The 20,156-nt window shown below is 55.7% G+C and overlaps 1 protein-coding gene and 1 long non-coding RNA gene across 2 annotated transcripts; one reads left to right on the top strand and one right to left on the bottom strand.

Annotated features, from left to right (window-relative positions):
• The first annotated feature begins 5,866 nt into the window (after positions 1 to 5,866).
• On the top strand, positions 5,867 to 9,900 carry LOC142029594 (uncharacterized). The gene is made up of 4 exons (XR_012649958.1): positions 5,867 to 5,977; positions 6,374 to 6,486; positions 8,881 to 9,247; positions 9,374 to 9,900. It is a non-coding gene; the product is annotated as an uncharacterized LOC142029594 (long non-coding RNA).
• Positions 9,901 to 12,427: 2,527 nt separating this feature from the next.
• On the bottom strand, positions 12,428 to 19,213 carry LOC142029377 (epiplakin-like). Its single transcript, XM_075024170.1, has 2 exons — positions 19,136 to 19,213; positions 12,428 to 15,536 (listed from the first exon to the last, which is right to left on the bottom strand). Exon 2 carries the CDS (start codon positions 15,490 to 15,492, stop codon positions 12,553 to 12,555), a length of 2,940 nt encoding a protein of 979 aa, XP_074880271.1. The 5' UTR covers positions 15,493 to 15,536; positions 19,136 to 19,213; the 3' UTR covers positions 12,428 to 12,552.
• Between the last annotated feature and the right edge of the window lie 943 nt (positions 19,214 to 20,156).

The following is a 20,156-nucleotide window of genomic DNA, read 5'->3' as shown; positions in this document are numbered from 1 at the left end:
CTCTGCTCCCGGTCGCTCCCCGCACGTACCCCTGCCCGGGGGAGGCTGCCGGGGTTTGTCCCACCCGCCTCGGAGCGCCGGTTCCCAGGCCCGAGCCACCCGTCTCGGAGCCTGTCCCATCCCGGCCGGCCGCCCGCCGGCTGGCCCTCTCCTTGCCCCAGCCTCGCTCCAGTCCCCTCTCGGCGGGGTCTCCGTGTTCGCCCGGTGCTGGCAGCAGCCCTGCCCTTTCTATTCCCGTGGTGCCTGGACGCTGCCACCTCCCCATCTTCCCCCAACAGCCGCTGCTCCGTCCTGGGTGCCGGGGGCTGCACCCCAGGGGCGAGCAGTTAGCTGGGCTCCCAGGCCCGCCCAGGCACTGTACACCCAGAAACTGCTTTGCCAGCTCCGAGCAAGAAGTCTCGCAGATGTTTTCATTGCTCTGGAAAGTTTCTGGCTCGTTTGATGTTTTTCTTCTCTTTCTGGCCATCTCCGGTTTCTTTTAGCACGTTTGTTATTTGTTCCACCCTGCTTCCGTATAAGCACCAGTGCCTCCTCGCTGGTTTGGGAGACACTCTCTCCCTCCAGACCGTAACTCCTGCTAGCCAGTGTGGTTAACTGAGAGGGACCACCGTGAGGGTGGCTATTGGACAAGGAGGAGGCACTGATGGCGCACACCAGGTATCGTACACAAAATCCCGTTCCCTGAAACGCAGTACAAATGAACAGGAGGCGTTCCCTTGTGTGGGCCACCACCAGCTCCTGCCTGGCAGCCGACTGTGCTGCCCTGACCGTGACACTGGGGAAACTGGTGCCACCAGCTACAGCCCAGTGGCACTGCCATGGGCCCTCTGACAGGGCCTGAACTGCGGCCGCCACCTCCCCGTGGCATACCCTTGCCTGAGCCCGCCTGGGTAAATCCCTGCTGGAAGGCTGCTGGCTGTCAGTACGAGCCCCGTGCTGACCCTGGCAGACCCTGTCACCACCTCCTGGACTGCAAAAGCATGTCCCGGGCCACGGCCACCTCCAGGCGCACATTCCCGTGATGCCACCCTGCTGTCGGTCTGTAAGCCAGGTGCCAAAAGCTCCCACGATGACCTTTTCCTGTGCCTACCAGACAGGACTTGCAGGAAAGTAAACCACTGGGTCTTACCACAATGGAAGGCAAAAGTTCAGCTGGGAACAAGGACAAGGACCAAAAAGGCTGGAACCAAACATAAAATACATCCCGGGCACTTTTCCTATCTGCCTGTGTCTCCACAGGCCCCCGTGGCACTCCCGCGACAGCCGCCCATCTTCTGCAGACTCTGGTTCCTTCTTGCAGCTCTGCCAATTGTCTGCCAGTTTAGCTGCACCTGAGGGGGGGATAGCCTGTACTGGGGGTGATCTGCCAGTTCTAACAGACATCCTCTGCAAGTAAAAGCTCTGTCCAAACAAGGAAGACAGGGCAAATGTTCCCCAAAAGAGATTTTGATAAATAACTAGCCAAAAGGTAAAAAGCAGTACTCAGAAACACTGAAGGCAAGAACCTGAGCAGAAGATATGTAGAGCCCAAGGATGATGAGGGTCTAAATGGGGTCACTGGAGAGACAGGACTACAGTAAAAAAAGCAAAGTTCGTTCTCTGCTGTAGCATTTACTCCGTAGGAAGCCTTTCTTTACAGGAGGACAGTCAGAGGAATTGCCTCAAAATGAGGTGACAAAAGAACGGATTATATAACAAATCAATAATATGAATGGTGACAAATTGCCAGGCTGAAATATTTGCCCCAGAGATTTGGAAGAATGCACATGTTGAACGGCCAGAGTATGTTCTGTGGTACCTAAGGCAGGCTCAGTACCAGGCACTGCTTTTCAACACGTTCATAAACAATCCAGAAGAGGGATGAACAATGAGTTGGCAGAGTTTGCTGATGACACCAAACTATTCAGGACAGTCAGCTCTAAAGCTGGCTGTGAAGAGCTGCAGAGACTCTTGTGACACAGGAAGGGGCGTCAAAAGTGCAGACGAGCTTTCACATGAAACTTCTCAGCTTGGAGAACAGCTGAGCTGGGGATACGTAGGCTAAGAGCACCATGAACGGCTTGGAGAGAGTACGTAGGAATGGTTATTCACCATTTCACGCAAAGCAGTGGTTGGGATGCTCGATGAAAAGGCTAGGCAAGAGCTGTAAAACACATGAACGGGAGTAATTTTTTACTGATTGTTTCTTGGGCTAAAATGTTCGTGGGTGACACATTGTGGAATTCATTGCCATAGGGTGTTTACAGCGGCCAAAGTAGAAAAGGATTTTAAAAGCCATTAGGCAAATTTGTGGGAGAAAAATTGATTGAGGGCTATTAAACAGAGACGCAGATGTAGCCTCTGGCTCAAGAGGGCTCTAAACTGCGGATTGTCAGAAGCTGTGAGTCTGCAACAGCTGAAATATTGCTTGGTCCCTGCTCTGGTTCCTGTGCTCTTCCTCTTGGGATCCACTATTAGCAACTTGCAAAATAGGATGCAGGGATATGCAGGGCTTAGATCTGGCCAGGGGAGTTGCTCTCACACTGTCTGCTGCTCCATGCTTTCTGGGGGAGGAAACACTTTTGGGATTCACATGTTCTTTGCAGACCTCTGCGGTTTTCATTTCACATGTGCTGGACACGTCCTTAGCTGGATGTTGCTGTGTCCCTGGACTGGCCACACTCTGTGCACAGGCAGCTCATACACAAATCTTTAAGGTCCTTTGAGGTATATAAATTGCATCCAGCAGCATGAGTTGGCTAGGTCCTAGAGCTCTCTGTTCAAACTCAGTCGATTTGAGTGCAGTGTTCTCAGTGTATGATACCCTTGACTTCTTTGGACACATTACAGGAATGACAGGAGGCAGAGGTGATGCAGCATCAGCAGATGGTCCCACAGCAGTGATCGTCCTCTGTATCACCACTGCCCCCTCATCCCCATCTGGACAATGCCCCTGTGTCCCACTACCTCTTTCCTCACCCCCTCATCCTCAATGCCTCATCCACATAGAATCACAGAATTGTGGAGGTTGGAAAAGACCTTTAAGATCATTGAGTCCAACTGTTAACCCAGCATTGCCAAGTCCACCACTAAACCATGTCCCTAAGCACCACGTCTACACGTCTTTTAAATACTTCCTGGGATGGTGACTCCACCACTTCCCTGGGCAGCCTGTTCCAGTACTTGACAACCTTTTCGGTGAAGAAATTTTTCCTAGTATCCAACCAAAACCTCCTCTGGCACAACTTGAAGCTGTTTCCTCTTGTCCTATCAGAGTAAACTTCTTTATCTTCCTTCTATGACTTCCCTTTTCTTCACTGGATAATACATAGTAGAGCATATGTGTCTTGCCTGTTCATTTTCAGGCATAAGTCGTATGGTCTTTCATTTGCTGGTTGTCCTGACTGTCACATAACCACCAAGCAGGAAAAACCTGGTCCCTCCTGGTGGCCTCCACGCTTTTGTACTGAATGTGACCTGAAACAGTTGTCTGCCCTTGGCTGTGTTCCGGGGTTCAAGCTGTTAGCTGTTTAGCTGTGAAGTCCGACACTCACCAATGGGCCGGGCAGTGCAGACACCCTGCATTGTGCCCGGCCCCTTCCCCGAGGCAGCTGTCCTGGAGAGATTCAGCAAGACAGGCTGCTGCACCTCCCAGCCTGCCTGTGCCCAGGAAACTGCAGGCTCGTGCCCATAATTCATCTTTTCTGCAATGAGAACAGAGCTCTGCTGTCCCGCTCGGGCTCCGGCAAGCAGGCTGTGGTAAAGCAGTGGCCGAGCCCTGGGTTTCTGCTGCCGAACACTGCCTGTGGGATGCTGTGGAAGTGTAACGCACAGGCCCTCGTCTCCACCAGAGCAGGCAGGGCTCTGCTCTGTGCGTGCATTTGGAGCCGAGGTCTCTGCCTGCCTGGAGCCAGGTGCTCTGCAGCATAACCCTGCCCTTCTCCTGCCCCAAGAGCTGGCTGCCATTTCCTTCACCAGCCCCTAAGAGGCCGTTTCCATTGGGGATATCCCCTGGTGTGTGGCATGCTGCAGAGACCTTTTGTCACAGTCTTTGTCCTGTCTGTCTGCCAGGCCTCTCTCAGGTTGGTCCTCTGCTTTGTCTCACCTCATCCGACCGCCAGTTTGCAGTCACGGACCCTGGGGAAGGTCGGCGTGCATCCTGCGGCACAGTGCTGCTGGCAGGACGGCTGGTGTGGCTCGCTGCTGCCTTTAACCCCTCTTTCCTTGAACTCCTCTTTGGTTGTCCTGAGGAAAGGAACACCTCTGCAGTGCCTCTATTTGGGTTGGGGCTCTTGGCTAAGGAGGTCAGGGTTCTCGGGCAGTGAGATTAACGGGTCTAAAGGTGCAGGCTTTGGTTTCCATTCAGGATTCCTGCATGCAGGAGCTGAGGCAGGAAGGATTTACTGCTCGGGTAAAGTTCTCCTTTTCCACTTCCATGGAAGGGTGAACAGACCAGTTCTGCTCAGCAGTCCCTGAGCAAGAGGGCACTCGGAGACGTGGAACTGGGGCTCCTTTCTGGTCTCACCCAGTTTCACCAGCTGACCTGGGCACTGCTACCTCAAGGACCGTGGCTTGAACTGCACTGCAATGCTTTTAGCCACAGTATGAGTGGGAGAGTGCAGAGGATCTGAAAGCCGCTTTACAGCGTGGCAGTCCTGAGGGGTTTGTCTTGCAGTGACGTGCAGCTAGCCAGGAGCTCCTTGTTTTATTTAATGCGGGTCCCAGTTATGTATCATTTTGAGTGTGCTCCGACTTTAAATTGCTCGAGTCTGAGGGGATTTCTGAACCCCTTTCAGGGTTAGTTTGCTTTTATTCCATTCCAGAATGCTCTGCAGGATCTGGGTTTTGCAGGGAAGCCCAGGTGACGCCATGCAGCTGGGACCATCCCTCCCTGCAGCAGCAGGGCACCCACATTGTGCTGCCCAGCAAGCCTGTGCTCCAGCCAGGGGAGTGCTGGCTTCTGCAGGGTGCTGGTGTTTATGGTACAGAGGTCTGGGCTGGGATTCCTCCCCTCCCTGCTAGGAGGCCCCTCTTGGCTTGCCGTCTATTTTTATCCGCATTTGATGGATAGAGCTGGGATGTAATGACATCACATGTTTTTGCACAACTTGCACTTTGTTACGGTTTAAGGTTCAGTCTAGGTGCCAGACTGACTCTGTGAAGCTGACAAAACATCTTCCCTGCTGCTTTGTGTTCTTTCAGCACATTTGTTAGTGGTTTCTGCAGGGCAAACATGTGGCCAGCACATAGCTTCTCAGGAATCTATTTGTGTTTACTGAGTTAATGCATCAGGCTCTAACCTCCCCTGTTCTGCAGCTCCCCACATACGTCCTTCAGAAGCGCATGACCTACACAAGTGTGTAACTTACTGGTGTCAGCATGTAATTCAGATGTGTGAATTCACAGGGGGGCAGGCCAGCATGCGTTTAATGCTGCAGGATCAGGGGTCTCCTGGGAATAATGCAGAGCAGTTTCCTGAAACTACTTCTTACAGCTATTACTGTTGAAAGCATCTCCACTGTCACCCCTGGGATGGCACATACTTCTGCAAACATCTCAGAGCAAAGGTCAGGCCAGAGAGCTTGGTGAGGGGCTGCAGACTTTTATAATGTCTAAGCCCTGCTCATCTGAGCTCTGCCTGTGTTCCCACTGGCAGCTCCCACACAGTGCAGGAAACACGTATCCAGCTCTTCCATAAGTGCTTCCATAAGTGGAAAGAAAGCCAGCGTATGTAACAGTGCACCACATAAACAGAGGTGAAGTTGACCACAGGAACAGGGCGCAGTGTGTGGGTGTGTGCTGGGATGAGGGCATTTGCTGTAACTGGTCACAGCTCAATGCTAAAAATGGGATGCTCTGAATCTGCTTGGGAAGGCTTGTCCATCTGCGAGGGAGCAGGGTGACCCGGGGGACAGCAGCCAGGCCGATGTGTGGGGCTAAGCAGAGGGAGAGGCTGCTTGCGGTGGATTGGGGGCAGTGGCTGTGTGACCATCTGCAGGTGTGAGAGCACGGCCATGGGCTGCAGGACAGGCTCTGGGTGATGGAGGAGCTGGACCCGGTGGTCAGAGGGAGAGGGGCAGTGCCGGGAGGGAGGAAGGCATCCCTGTCTGACCGGAGGGGTGGAGGGAGGGAGCCTGGAGCTGTGGCAGCCAGAGGTGAAGGGGAGCAGGGTCAAGGGCAGGGATGACAGAGGGAGGTGGGGGTCAAAGTCCTGGGAGCACTATCAGTAATTGCCCTGCAAGAGCCAGCTGTCAGAGCGAGTGAGGCTGCTGCTCTGACTGGTACTCCCACCAGAGAAGGCTGATTTTATTTTGTTCGTTGCTTGTAGCTGGTCATGCACAAAGGGCGCCTGGTTTATGTCAGACCTCATTGCCTGCTCTCCCTTTCTTGGCAGGCTCCTGCAGGCAGCTGGAAGGGCTCAGTGCTGCTCCGCAGCCCTGGCAGGGGACTCGGATTAGAGTTTCCTGACTCCTGGCCTCTTTCGCCAAGAGGGAAGCCTGGCTACAGGTAGTGCTCTCGGCGGAGGACGGCGTGTTCAGTGCGGCAGCACACCCTGTGCTGTGTGCGGCTGAGGTGGCCCCCAACCCCTGTGTTTCCACGTCCTGGCCTCCTGTGTTTGGCTGCCAGGGTATTTCCTGCTCTTCAGGCCACGGTTTCCTTTTGTTAATCTCAGCCAGTTCCTTTAGGTGCCTTCCCGCTTTGCCTCCCTCTGCAGCCCTGCTGCTCCGCAGGACACATGGCCTCCCCCGAACCTCCTGAAGGAGCCCCTTGTCCCTGGGCAGAGCTGCCCAGCTCCAGGCAATTCTCCTGCCCCTGCTCTCGGATGCTGGGAGGATGCTGGCGGATGCAGGGGAGCAGGGATAGGCAGCTTCTGTGGCTGCGCAGCAGTGAGGTGTGTAGGGGGACAGTGCAATGCAGCAACAGCTTCAGCTGTTGGGGCCCTGCAGCCGGTTTGAACCTCTCCCCACCCTGCCTACATGCAGCCCTGCAGCCTGTGCAGGGTGAGGAGGAAGGGTGGCCTGGGTGGCCCCCGCCTGGAGGGCTTTGAGGTAAATAACCCTATCTTTGCTCTTACAGCAGCAAGGAGCAAAGTGTAGCTTGGGCTATCATATTAGAGCGGGGGAGTTCCCCATTCCAACAGCCTTTAACACTTTTTTGACCTTTTATTAAGAAAAAGAAGTAGAACCAGTTAAGTGGGAAATTAAGCAAAGCTTTCATCATAACAATATCTTTTGTTCCTTTTTATCTTTGAGGTAAAAACTTTTGTTAGGAGAACCTAACAGACTTTCAGCTGAGCGTAAAGATGATGTTAGCTGTCACCTTTGGGGTTTGGGAAAAAAACTTGGTGGAGACACCCTAGAGCTCTCTTGCTAAAACCCCCTCTTTGTGCTGCTAAGGCAAAACCAAGACAACTGCACACAATGGCAGATCACAACAGTAGTGAAGCCAAAAAAGTAACTTCTGTCTCCTGCAGCAGCCTTGCTGCTGCGTAGATGTAGACACATCCCACGTCCTATCTGCCCCTAGGAGACTGAATTGTGCTGAGAGGGGAATTATAAGTGAGAAAATGGGCTCTAAGAGCCAAATTAATATTTTTATCAATGACTTGGTCATAAAATAACAGGGTCAGTCAGCTTAGCTAACAGGTGAGGTAGTGAAATGGTAGAGCAGAGGGCCGGAACAGCATTCAGGGGCAACGGGTGACATTGAAGGCTGAACTAACAGTCATGGGAGGAAATTGAATGGTACAGAATGCAAAGTCATGCCCTGGAGTCACTGAACAAACATTTATGCCATAAATTACACCCCCGATTTGGAAGTGATTAAAGAGGAAAAGGCCTGCATGCATTCAGCAACCTCAGGATGAATGTAGGCTGCCACATAATGCAGCCACGAAGACATGGTGCATTCTTAACTCTATTGGGATGTATTTCCAGAAGAGGCAGATAGTGCCAGTGTTGTTGTACAGAGCATTATTTACAGACCATGCACCAGCCATGCTAAAAAACATGAATTCATTGTAGAAAAGGTGCAGAGAAGAGCAACCGAGATGACTGAGGGAATGCAGAGAAGAGATGAGAGCAGCCCAGCTTGATAGCTTGTCAAAACAGCCGTTGAGGGGAGATAAGATTGCCCTGGGTAGCTTTATCAGTGAAAAACACTGGAGCAGGAGGAGATCTGCTTAAACTTATGGATGGGGTTTGCATAAGAGGAAATTGGTCTGAGCTGGCTGAAAACTAGGAGGGCGTTTCTAGCTGCTGGAGGAGGCAGACTGGAACGAGCTCCCAGAGCAGAGGTATCGGGAGCCTGCCCACTTTGCAGAAAGATTTCTATGGGAAGCTGCTGCCCAGCAGGGAGCAGGCATGCTGACCCAGGAGAGGCCTGCCAGCCACGTTTGCTTTGTTCAGCTGGGTTGATGTGCTCCAGCTGGGGTAATGGGCCTGGCTGGCTCTGTCCTCTACGCTTGAGGGCACTGCCACGGAGGTCTACGGCCCCCATGAGTGGGGAACACCATCAGTCAGCAGGGAAAGCTGCTGTGCTGTGGGCACCCTACCTGCTTCACCACTCATGACTGTGACTTCGCCTGGCCTGTGGGCACAGCGATGGGTTTGCTGGTTTCCCGTTCCTTTTCCAGCAGGTCAGGTCCTGGGGCTTTTGCTCTCAACCCCAGTCGTCTCCCATGAAACTGAGAAGTTACCCAGCACATCCACTGTGGTGCGATGTTCCCGCAGGGACTGGGCAGCAGACACTCAGACTGCCTGGCCCTTTCTTTTCCCCTATTGCCCCCATGCCTCCAAAGAGTATTCAGATACTATTCAGATGCATTCAGTTATGCAACCAGCTTATAACTATGCAAATGTATGCAGCTTTTCCCTTACACAATGTCCTGTTTTCTTTCAGCTTCTTTTTTGGAAATTCAGCACTTCCTGTGGGAGTGCAATCTGAGTCCCGGGGAGCCATCTGGAACCCTCCCAGCCTCGGATCCCCGGGCAGGCTGGAGCTGGTACAGGCTCCTTTCAGAAGCCTCACCACCCTGTCTGCTTGAGTCCTGCTGCCCACTGTCCTCTGCTTGCCTACACAATCCAGGCCCCTCGGTCCACCTCAGAGCCAGTGGCACAAGCTGGTGCCAATTGCCTGCAAGAAGCAAGAACACAGAGGGGGGGCTGCATCTGCATGGCCCGTCCAACTCTGTAACCTGGCACCAGCCAACAGCAAGTGTGTAGGCAGCAGCGTGAGAACAAGGCAAGCGTATGCCAGCACTTCTCTGGTATGTCCTCACAGGCCCCAGGGCTTTGTGTCTCTGGGAGCTACTGAAACGATGATCTCTCGTTATTTAGTAGCCCTCGATGGATTTTGCTCCATGGCTTACTCCAAACACTTTTTGAATCCGTAGAAACTTTTAGCACCCAGAACGTCCCACAGGAGGGAGTTCCTCAGCTCAGCTACCCAGAGTACGCAGAATTACTTCCTTCGACCTGAACTGGCCTCATGCTGGATTCTGCAATAACCCTCAATCCTTGAGTTGGAAAAGGCAGTGAACAAATCTCCCTACTGCTAACTACTATGTCGTCTGCCTTGGTCATCTCTCCATCTGCGGAGTCTACTCAGTCCTTCCTCTTTCCTTCCCTATGTTTCATCATTCTTACGCTTCTCTGAGTCCTCACAAGATGGGACAACGAGATGGGACAACGAACACCTCAGGGGATGGTATTCTGCTCTCTGCTCCCTTCCTAGTAATTTCCAGCAACTCCATTCCCTCTGTGCAGCGGCGTCAATAAGCCTGGGAAGTCCCTGAGCTGCTGCATGCCCAAATTAGCCCTGTGTTAGTCCTTTTGTTAGTAAGCTTCCGCTGATGGACTGGCTCTGCTGCCCCTGGGACTGAAGCGTCAGGTCTTATGGGAACCTCTGTCAGCACCTTCCTACGCCTCCCCAGCAAGGATGGGTGCTTCTGCTGCAGGCCATGCCCCAGGGCGGTGGGCTCTGTGTGGACAGCTGCTATGGCTGTCCACGTGTGTAACGTGAGGGTGGCTGCGATGAAAGCGTTCAGCCAGCCCTGGGGACAGCCCTTGTGCCTGGCTCTCCCGGTGCTCTCGCATGGCTCCAGAGCACTGTGCATGGGGAACCCTCCCCACAGGCACCCACAGCTGTGGTGGGCACATCCAGGGCTCCCTGCTTAGCCTCTCCCTGTGGGTGATACTCACTGCGGCTTTGGCCACGTGCCACCCACGCCACAGGCAGCGTCCCCAGCAGGATGGCTGAACCTGCCCGCAGCTCTGGGGGAGGTCGCAGCCCTTGCAGCTCTCAGGATCTGAGCAGGCCCCCCCAAAAAACGTGCCACCATTCCCTGGGGCGGTGTGACCTGGCGGTGGGGCTCATCCCTGGGAAGTCTGTCCCTGGCTAAAGGACTGGCTTGCATCTTCCCTGTCCCCTTGTGAGTGGAGAGCTGATGAGGGAGGTGGCGGGCACGGTGCGGTGTGTGAGATCCAGAGCAGAGCAGGGCCCTGCCGCATGGCGGGGTGCTGCTCCCCATCTCCGGTCAGGGCTGGCAGGGCTGGGGCACACATCCCTGCGTGTACCACAGACCCGTGGAGTCCCTTGGTCCCAGCACCATGGCCCTGTGTGGATGGCAGGGGATTCGGGGAGACCCGACAGGCCCTGGCACTGGGGTGCACAGCAGGGAGGCCATGCCATGCCCAGCACCGAGCCTCTGGTTGGGGGGTGCCTCAGGAGGCGGACTATGGGGACCTGCTGGGTGGCTTGATGAGACCCCACAGGATGGCAGGCCAAGGCCAGCTGCCCTGGTCAGGGCTGGAGCTTGGACTGTGGCGGCCCCGAAGGCCCCATGCTGCAGGGGAGTCTGTCTGTGGGACTCTGATGGGCTCTGGGGTGCCTCGGGGTGGGGGGGAACCCATGCTGGGGGGTCCAGGCTGGGGCGGCTGGACTGGGTGAGGGGCTGTCTGGGGGTGCCTGGGCTGGGGGGATCCACTGCAGGGGCCTGGACTAGGGGGATCTGAGCTGCAGGGGGGGCCGTGCTGGGGGTCCCTGCTGTGGGACCCAGACTGGGGCCAGCTAGCGAGGGGTGCAGGTGTGTGGGTCCGGCCCACATGGGCTGTGCAAGGTGCGGCTGGGCAGAGCCGCTTCCCTGACCAAGGGCTGCGGGCGAGCTGTGAGACGGCCCGGCCCCCGCCAGAGCGGGACCGACATGGCCAAGCCGGGCGGGATGGGGTGCAGAGGTGGAGGGCAGCTTTGCCCAGGAGAGGGGCAAGGGGTGGCCACGAGTCCCCGGCCTGAGGGCCCCACCGTGCCGGCAGAGGACAGCAGCTGTGTCACAGCCAGAGAGAGCCTTGTGTTACACACACACACATATACGGAGCCTGGTAACAGGGACACAGACACGCACACTGCGGGCTGTGCCCTGTGTCTGTCCACTCCCCCTGGCACCCCCACACAGCACAGGGCTCCCCACGGCATGGCATGGCCAGCCCTACTCGTGGCTCTGCACACACGTGTGTGCCTGACTGCAGCACATGGCTCTGCCGTACCGGCGCGCGCAGCCTGGGGCACACGCTCTGTGGCACAAGCGTGCACGGCTCTGCAGTACGCACCTGTGTGGCACACGTGCACGGGCGCAGAACGTGGCTCCGCAGCAGACGGCTCTGCAGCGCACGCATGCACAGCTTCGTGGCGCACACCTCTGCGCGTGCACGCAGGGGTATGGGGCGGGGAGCCATGCTTGGCCCCCCCACTGCACTGAGCGGCGTGGGGGTGCTCCTGTGGGTGCTTCTCCCTCCGTGACAGGCAGTGACTTCCATGCGCACAGGAACCGGAGGTTTCCCTGTCATACATGGGAGCACTCCCGCCCTCTGTGCAGCGTCGTCTCGCCCCACGGAAGCACCGCCGCTCCTGCGCGCGCACCCAGCAGCCTCTCACCGTTGCAGGTGTCAGAGCCCTGGCACCAGCACCCCTCTCCCCGCAATGCTCACATGCAGCGACCTCTGGCAGCCCAGCAGACCCCCATGACCCCAGCCTGCAGCAGCAGAGCCAAAGGGCAGGTCAGGGCTAAATGTCCCATGGGCGACCACAGCCACATGTGCTGTCCCCACTGCTTGCTGTTCAGCAGGGCCAGGGTCCCAGCTATCCTGAGCAGAGGTTGTCTGTCCCTCTGTGCCTCTTCTGGGGCTGCCAGTGGTGCTGCCCGCAGCTCCTGCACTGGGGTTTCTGCCTGCTCCCATTCGTGGCAGTCTCCAACCCATCTGGCTTGGGTGCTGGCTCCACATTTCCCTGTTCTTTGTCACTGCCTGTGTGTGCACGGCAGAAAGCCGCAGCCACAAACCTTCCTGGACCCTCCCCCAGAACCCCTCCGGGAAAGCTCCGCTGGGCAAAAGAAATCTCAGCAAAATAGTAGTTGAGACAGCAAGGAGTTTAACCACGCACCCGCACTGTTCCGCACACAGGTTTGTCACTGCTCTTTCCTGCCCATAACTGAGTTATGTGGAGAGTGAACTCTCACAAGTGCCCAGGCCATGCCTGCCCCAGGAGGCAGAGCTCGTTCCTCTTCTGGGGTGGGTGGTGCTAGTGGTCCTGGTGGTGTCTCTTCTTACGCTGTGGGCCTGTGATGACAGTGGTGGTGATGGTGATCTTGTTCACGGTCAGCCCTCCTGTGCCGTAAGTGTCGAGATGTGCTTCTCGTTTGTACTCGGAGACTTGCTTGGTGGAGAGGAGCTCCCACACTGACACCCTCTGCTCCTGGAACTGGCCAAAAGTAATGTAGGAGCCCTCGGACTGGAGGAGATCCACTGTCTGCTGGGGAAGGCTTGCAAGATGCCTTTCTTTGCTGTCTGTCACAATGCTGCTGGTGGTGCTGACCAGTTCCTCAATGGTGAGTGTCCCCGCACGATACAGCTCCAGGAGCTCCTGCCTTTTCTCCTCAGGGATGTAGTCAGAGAAGAGCAGGTCCCACACAGAGACCTGCCTCCCCTGGAACTCATCCATCGACAGCTCGACTGTGGTGGACTTCAGGGTCTCTTCCCAGGTCCTGTCCTCCTGCAGGCAGGTGTGCTCAGCTTCTGCAACTGTCGACTCTGCTCTTGGACTGCTCGCATTTGCCAATTGCTCTGCCCTTGCTGCTTCTGCCTTGGTTACGATAGTGCTGACAACGGTTTTCACCTGCTCAAGGGTTAGCTCTCCTGCCTGGTACAGCTCCAGGAGCTCCTTTCTGTTCTCCTCTGGGATATACTTGGAGTGGAGCAGGTCCCACACAGAGACCTTGCGGCCCCGAAACTCCCCAACCTCCATGTCGACGGCCGTGGTTTTCAAGGCTGTTTCCCATGGCTCTTCTTTGGGGGATTCGTCATCCTCTCCTGCTTCTGACACAGTGTCCTTGTCAGCAGTCTTGACTGCAATTAGGAATTTCCTGCCTGTAGATTCTTTTTTCTTAATGAGAGTGGTGACAACAATTATTAACTGCTCCAGGGCCAGTGTCCCTGCACAGTACAGCTCCAGGAGCTCCTGCCTTTTCTCCTCAGGGATGTAGTCAGAGAAGAGCAGGTCCCACACAGAGACCTGCCTCCCCTGGAACTCGTCCACTGACACCTCGACTGTGGTGGACTTCAGGGTCTCTTCCCAGGTCCTGTCCTCCTGCAGGCAGGTGTGCTCAGCTTCTGCAACTGTCGACTCTGCTCTCGGACTGCTCGCATTTGCCAATTGCTCTGCCCTTGCTGCTTCTGCCTTGGTTACGATAGTGCTGACAACGGTTTTCACCTGCTCAAGGGTTAGCTCTCCTGCCTGGTACAGCTCCAGGAGCTCCTTTCTGTTCTCCTCTGGGATATACTTGGAGTGGAGCAGGTCCCACACAGAGACCTTGTGGCCCTGAAACTCCCCAACCTCCATGTTGACGGCCGTGGTTTTCAAGGCTGTTTCCCATGGTTCTTCTTTGGGGGAGTCGTCATCCTTCTCTCCTGCTTCTGACACAGTGTCCTTGTCAGCAGTCTTGACTGCAATTAGGAATTTCCTGCTTGTAGATTCTTTTTTCTTGATGACAGTGGTGACAACAGTTATCATCTGCTCCAGAGTTAATACCCTTTCACGGTACAGCTCCAGAAGCTCCTGTCTTTTCTCCTCAGGGATGTAGTCAGAGAAGAGCAGGTCCCACACAGAGACCTGCCTGCCCTGCAACTCACCAGCTGGCACATCAATGGTGGTAGACTTCAAGATGTTATCTAGTTGTGCATCTTGGGTTGAAAAATCATCTCCATTTTCCTCTGCCCTTGTCACCGCCTTGTGTGGACTTCTGGCATTTGCCATGAGCACGGCATTTGCAGCTTCTGTTCTGTTTATGATGGTGGTGACCACAGTAGCCACCTGCTCTGTGGTCAGTATCCCTGCTCTGTAGAGCTCCAGCAGCTCCTGCCGCTTCCCTTGAGGGATGTATTTGGAAAAAAGCAGATCCAACAAGGAAATGTTTTGCCCCTGGAACTCACCAGCAGTGACATAGATGGTTGCAGACTTTAAGGACTTTCTCAACTGTTGCTCCTGGGAGTGTATATCCTGAACTGGTTGTGATGCTTCCACCTCGTTGTTGGGTATAACTGTGGATGAGCTCAGATCCCCGTTTTCCATTTCTGCCTTGGTGATGATGGTGGTGAGGATGGTGATCATCTCCGGGATGGTGACCGTCCCTGCCTTGTATTTCTTCAGCAGCTCCTCTCTCTGGTGATCAGGGATGTAGCGGGAGAAGAGGAGCTCCCAGACGGTGACGCTCTGGCCCTGGAAGAGCCCCACGTTGACGGTGGTGCGGGCGGCCTGCAGGGCTTTCCGGGCATCCTTGTTCAGCTGGTAGAGCACGGAGCCCTTGTCCATCACATGGAGCATAAGCAGCCCCGTGTCCGGGTCAGGTACGCAGCGGCGGAGGAGCTGTGTATAAGTGAGGTTTTCATGCGTGTTGGGGTCGAAGCAACTTCTCGTTTGATTCTTGGGGTTAGAAAGAAACTGGCACATCTCCTGGTCAAAGTAGCCGCGCTGGTAGGCCACCTCCACGGGGAGGCGGTGGCTGTGCACGGGGTCGATGATGCCACCGGTGGCGATCTGGGCCTCCAGCAGGCGGATAGCGTGCTCCCTCACGATGAACTCTTTCTTCATGGCCTGGAAGAGGGAGATCTTGTGTCCTGTGTACGGCTCTGTGTACCCTGTCACGGCTCCCTCTGCCGACAGCAGCTTCTCATAAAAATCTCTGCCTATGAGTCCTGCAGTCAGTGCCTCTTTCACCGATAGTTTCTCGCTCCTCACGGGGTCGGTGAGGAACCCTGAAGCAGCCTGTGCCTCCAGCAGCACCAGGGCTGTACCCGGTGTCAGGAGCCCCCTCATCATGGCATCATAGATACTTATCTTCTTATTCATAGCCTGGATGAAGACTCCAGCTATGAAGTTACTTCCACCCCCAACCATCTCTTTGTGTCCACCTGCAATCAGGTTGCTTGACTTGTTGTTCTGAGGGGGTCCACTCATCTTCTGCATTGTCTCTGGGCAACAGTCCTGCTACTGTGGGGCACTGTGTTTGTCTGAGGAGAGAGAAAGAAACATCTTGGTAAGACATATGTTCTCATGCAGTTTGCATGGGGTGTGTGAAGAAAGCCATCTCCCTGGATGTGGTAGCAGGAGCCCAGAGAGAAGCAGAGAGTGGGGCCTGGGGCTTTGCTGCCATCCTCCTCTCTCAGCAGCAGTCTTGGGGCCAAGAGTACCCCTTGCCCAGCTGCCTCTCGAACAGCGGATGAGAGCTCTCTGGAAGCAGCAGTGACAGCCCAAGCAGTGTGTTTGCCAGCTGGGCATGCTGTGCACCTCCCAGCTGCAGTGGTGGGCTCTACACATCTCTGTGCAGCTGGTAGGCTTGGCGCAGAGATGCAGCACTCTCATGACCAGAAGGCTCGATGCCTATGCCAAAGAGTTCCTGTGCTCAGGGCAGGAAAACAGATAGTGCCGTGAAGGGGAGCAGGCAAGGGAAGCAGAGCTGACCAGTGCCTCAGGTACTGACAGGTGGAGAGGTTTGAGGACCATGTCACAGAGTGAGAGATATGCACTCTGCAAAGAAGCATTATATCATCAGCATGGATAACTTGGCCCCACTCTGGGCCCCAGGGAGCTGCCTGCTCTCCCAGAGCCTGAAGCTGCCTCAAACCTGTGGCCTCCATGACCTTCCTCTTCTGTTCCTGGCTGACACAACCACTGCTTGCTTTTGGGCTGATGCCACAAGGTGCCAGCAGGAATCATGGCCACTGCTCATCTCCCTGTTCCCTCAGTACTGGCTCCTGTGCTGCCCTGGGTCTGGCAGATTTACCTGGGGGTCATTTGACAAGCTCAGATAGTGCCAAGAAACAGCAGTGACTTCCTGATATGAGTGCCACCAGCGACTATCCAGCTGCAGAGAGGTGCTGGCTAGTGCTGCAAGTCTTCTTCATCTTCTGCTCTTGTCCGCTTAGACCATGCTGCCTGGCTTCGTGCTGGTCACGGGCAGGCTGTGAGCGTGGTGGGACACTGCTAGCACCGAGCAGGGTGGCAGGCACAGCCTGGCTCATGGCTGTCCGTGGAGATCTTTCTTCTTGCTGTGTGATCCCACACCACCCTGGCATGACACAGGACGTGGGAATGGTCTTAGCAACAGATGAGTGGCTGGTAAGATCCACATGCAGCAGTGGGTGTGAGCTGGCAGAGACCTTCTCTCAGGCTGTGCTTCTGCTGCGGTTGAGATGTGCCTGGATCTCTGATTATTCTAAGGCCACTGGGTTGCCAGAGCCCCAAGCCCCCATCCTGTTACACTCTCCTGTCCTCCAAAAGTGGGGTCTATAGCTGCAGGTGTGCTGGCACCGCTCCTGACCCATGCTGACTTCTGAACTGTGCATGGGCATTGTCCGTGGGAGGGCTAGTCGGCTGGTGCCAGACACCATCCTGGGGACCATTCTAACCAATTCCAGCAACTGGGGACAAGGGCAGAGTCAATGGGAGGGTTTGTCTGACTGAGTGCTCTCTCTGCAGCAGGGTCAAAGTGCTCTCTCCAGATATTTAGGGAAGCTGCTCTAGGAACAGGATGGTGGAGAGAGATGCTCTGGCTGAGCCCTCTGGCACACAGCCCTCTGGACGTCCTGCGCCAGGCTTGCTCTGGACCACAGTCTGTAGCCACTGCAGGCTGTCCTCCACAGACCTGTGTGGTCATGTCTGCGAGTCCAGGTCTGGCATCAGCCTCTATAACATCCTGCGGCAACAAGGCCTGTGATTTAATCACACTTTGCAGGGAAAGTATTTTCACTGGGAGCTTCTAGCTTCTGTGCTGCGGGCAGTTATGAATGGTCAGTCTCTGTTATTAGCTAATTGTTATGTAGGTAAAATGGTAGATAAAATTACATATATATATATAAAAATAAAGATTAGACAGTAGTGAGGGACTAAGAGCAGGTACCTCAGGGAGCCTGCTGTAAGTGGCTGCTTGCAGTGGTCTCTCCCATTCAGGCATATACCTTGCAATTAGTGTGACCAGCCACAGTCAATCCAGTGGGTACCCTCTCCCCCTCAGCCATGAAAATGCAGCACCTTAAACCAAGACGCCAGTTGCACTGCCTGAAGTGTTTCAGAGGAAGGCAGTTGTGCTCTCGAGCAGATATCAGAACAGCCATGCAGAGTCAGGCCAAGGGTCTGTGTAGTCCAGAGTCTTGTTTCCATCTTGAGCCATAAGTGGACAACAGGGGAAGGATGAAGAATGGGGCAAGGTGTGTAATATTTCCCTGATTTCTATGTCAACCTCTGACTATTTTCAGCTCAGTGGATTTCATGAGCTGGATGCATTTTGGGTCTGTGTAGTAATCCTTGAGGGATGTCTCGCATGCTGTCACCTGGTCTGTTCTGGAAGCCCTATAAACTTTCAGCATCTACAACATTGTGTGGTGATGAGGCCACAGACTTGTAAAAACAGCAAAAATGAAACCCAAAACATTTCCTTGGGAACACCCATCTCCCATAAACTACAGTGACTGACGTTAATGATATGTTTAACTCATTATCAGGGTCACAGCTTAATTCTCCAACTGTTTACCTAACTGGTCTAAAAGTCTCTGAGTCATGGCTTTTCATCCATTTAAATATTGGATTGATGCTGGTGTAGATGGATCACGATGGGGGAGAGGTTTATCCCAGCAGTCACAGACCAACCCCTGCCTCTTTGGGGACCCTGCCCATGGCTTCAGGCTCTTCTCTGCAGCCAGCAGCTCTGGTCCCACCTTGTGGCTCCAGCCCTAGAAAGCAGCTTCGCTGCCCTCCCCTGCCTGACTCCACTGATGCAGCTGAAACCTCCCAGGAGGTGATGGGCTGGTTGTGCTGCCTGCTCGGGTGGTGCTGGGTCCCGGACAAAGCGGAGTGCTGTGGTCACGCCCTGGAGCAGGCGACACCTATGTAGGACATGGATGTCGCGTAAACACCCTATATTGGAAAGACGTTGCCCAACTGCAAGCTATCATTAGCTGGTCTCTAATCAGACCTCCTGATGCCGGGGCTTGGCTGTACACGCAGCTCCCGGGGCAGGAGCTGGCTGTCCTTTCAAGCTGTCGCTGCAGCCCAGCCCAAGAAGCCCCAGTGGAAGCCGTTTTCCAGCCAGAGTGAGCAGGGGTGGCCCGGCAGTGCCGTGGTCCCAAGCCCTGCCTGCGCCCCGGGGAGTGAAACCATGTCAGCCCCCCCAGCCTGGCGCTCGCCTCACAGCCTCCTGCTGCTGGGGTCCCAGCCGAGACCCACCACACAAATCGGCAGCCTGCTGTCTCGGGTGCCTGCCCGCTCAGGCAGGTCCCATAGCTCTGGTTGCTTCCTTCCCGTATCCCAGTGTCCTGATCTGCTCAGCTGGAGTGTTAAGGACACAAAGCGCATCGTATGGAGCAGCAGCTCCATCCAGCCCTGGTGCCACTCTGTCACTTTGTCCCTTCTTGGAGAAGACTGAGTCCTGCCTGGAGACCTCCTGCTCACCAGTCCCCTGGACCTCAGCAGCTGCCCTCTGAACACTAGGTTTTGGGGTAGAGGCAAGGTCCCCACATCCCTTGCAGGCCCCTGGTATCTGCACGGAGGGTGCCATGCCGAAGGGGGACTGTGTGGTGGCCCCGGTGCCCCCTCCAGACGGGCTCTGTCCTACCTGCTGGACACGTATCCAGAGCGGCTGGCTCCTCAGCAGGCTCTGGTCCTCCTCCTCCCGCCGCCTCTCAGCCAGGATGAGCAGCTGAGGCAAGCTCCCAATTTAAATCCTTCCCTTCCCTGCCCCTAGGGATGACACGGTGGCCCTGCCCCGTGCTGAAATACAAGAGCACAGCTGAAATACTGACATCCGACCACCGCAGCACGGTGTCACGGCAGCCCCAGCCCCAGGAGCCCAGGTGGGGTGGCAGGGGCCGGGGCACAGTGACCGGCTCCGGCGTGAGACGTGGGGCACGTCTTTTACTGGACCTTGGGCGAGTGATGGCTGTGAAGGGTGCAGAGGCACGGTGTGGCTTCTGGACTCTCCGCCACCACCTTCTTCTGATGGGTGCCCAGCACGACTGCTCGTGGACTGCCCTTCCCGCGGTCCTGGCTGCCATGAAGGTCTCCGTGGATCTGGGCTTGTTCAATCTGCTGTTGCTCTGGCTGAGTCCCTTGGCTGGGGAGCTGCAGCCCCGCTCCTGCAGCTGTCCCTGCTGCCCAGCCGGGACAGAGACCGAGCCTGTCCCTCACGGTGGCCATGCCTGGGACCATGCTGGTACCAGAGCTGTGGACGCTGCTGGCGTTGTTTGCAGTGCATGGAGTGGGTTGTCAGTGCCTCCAGCCGAAGCAGCCCCAGGATGGAAACCTCTCGCGCTCCTGGTGAGCAGGGAGGGCCAGCCCCATTCTGTGGCCAGCGTCTGCCCAGGAGCTTGGGGCACACGGTCAACCACTTGCTTGCAGAGGGCTTGCACCGGCTGACCAGCTGGCAGAGGCAGGCTCATGGCTCTGGCCAGCTTCGGGCTGAGCGGGGCTGAAGCTCAGTCCCACGTTTGGGTCCGTTTCTGTGTCGGTGTAGGATGGGCCACATCCCATCAGACCGCAGCCACAGCTCTGGTGAAAGGGCTTGCCTGGCACCCACTTCCAGAACAAGGGTGGTTTTGGTTGGATTGTTCTGGTGTGCAGTCATTTGTGTAGCTGTG

Source organism: Buteo buteo, chromosome 3 (assembly GCF_964188355.1).
Source record: "Buteo buteo chromosome 3, bButBut1.hap1.1, whole genome shotgun sequence".
Taxonomy (NCBI): Eukaryota; Metazoa; Chordata; class Aves; order Accipitriformes; family Accipitridae; genus Buteo; species Buteo buteo.
This window is presented reverse-complemented; position numbering and strand designations above follow the sequence as displayed.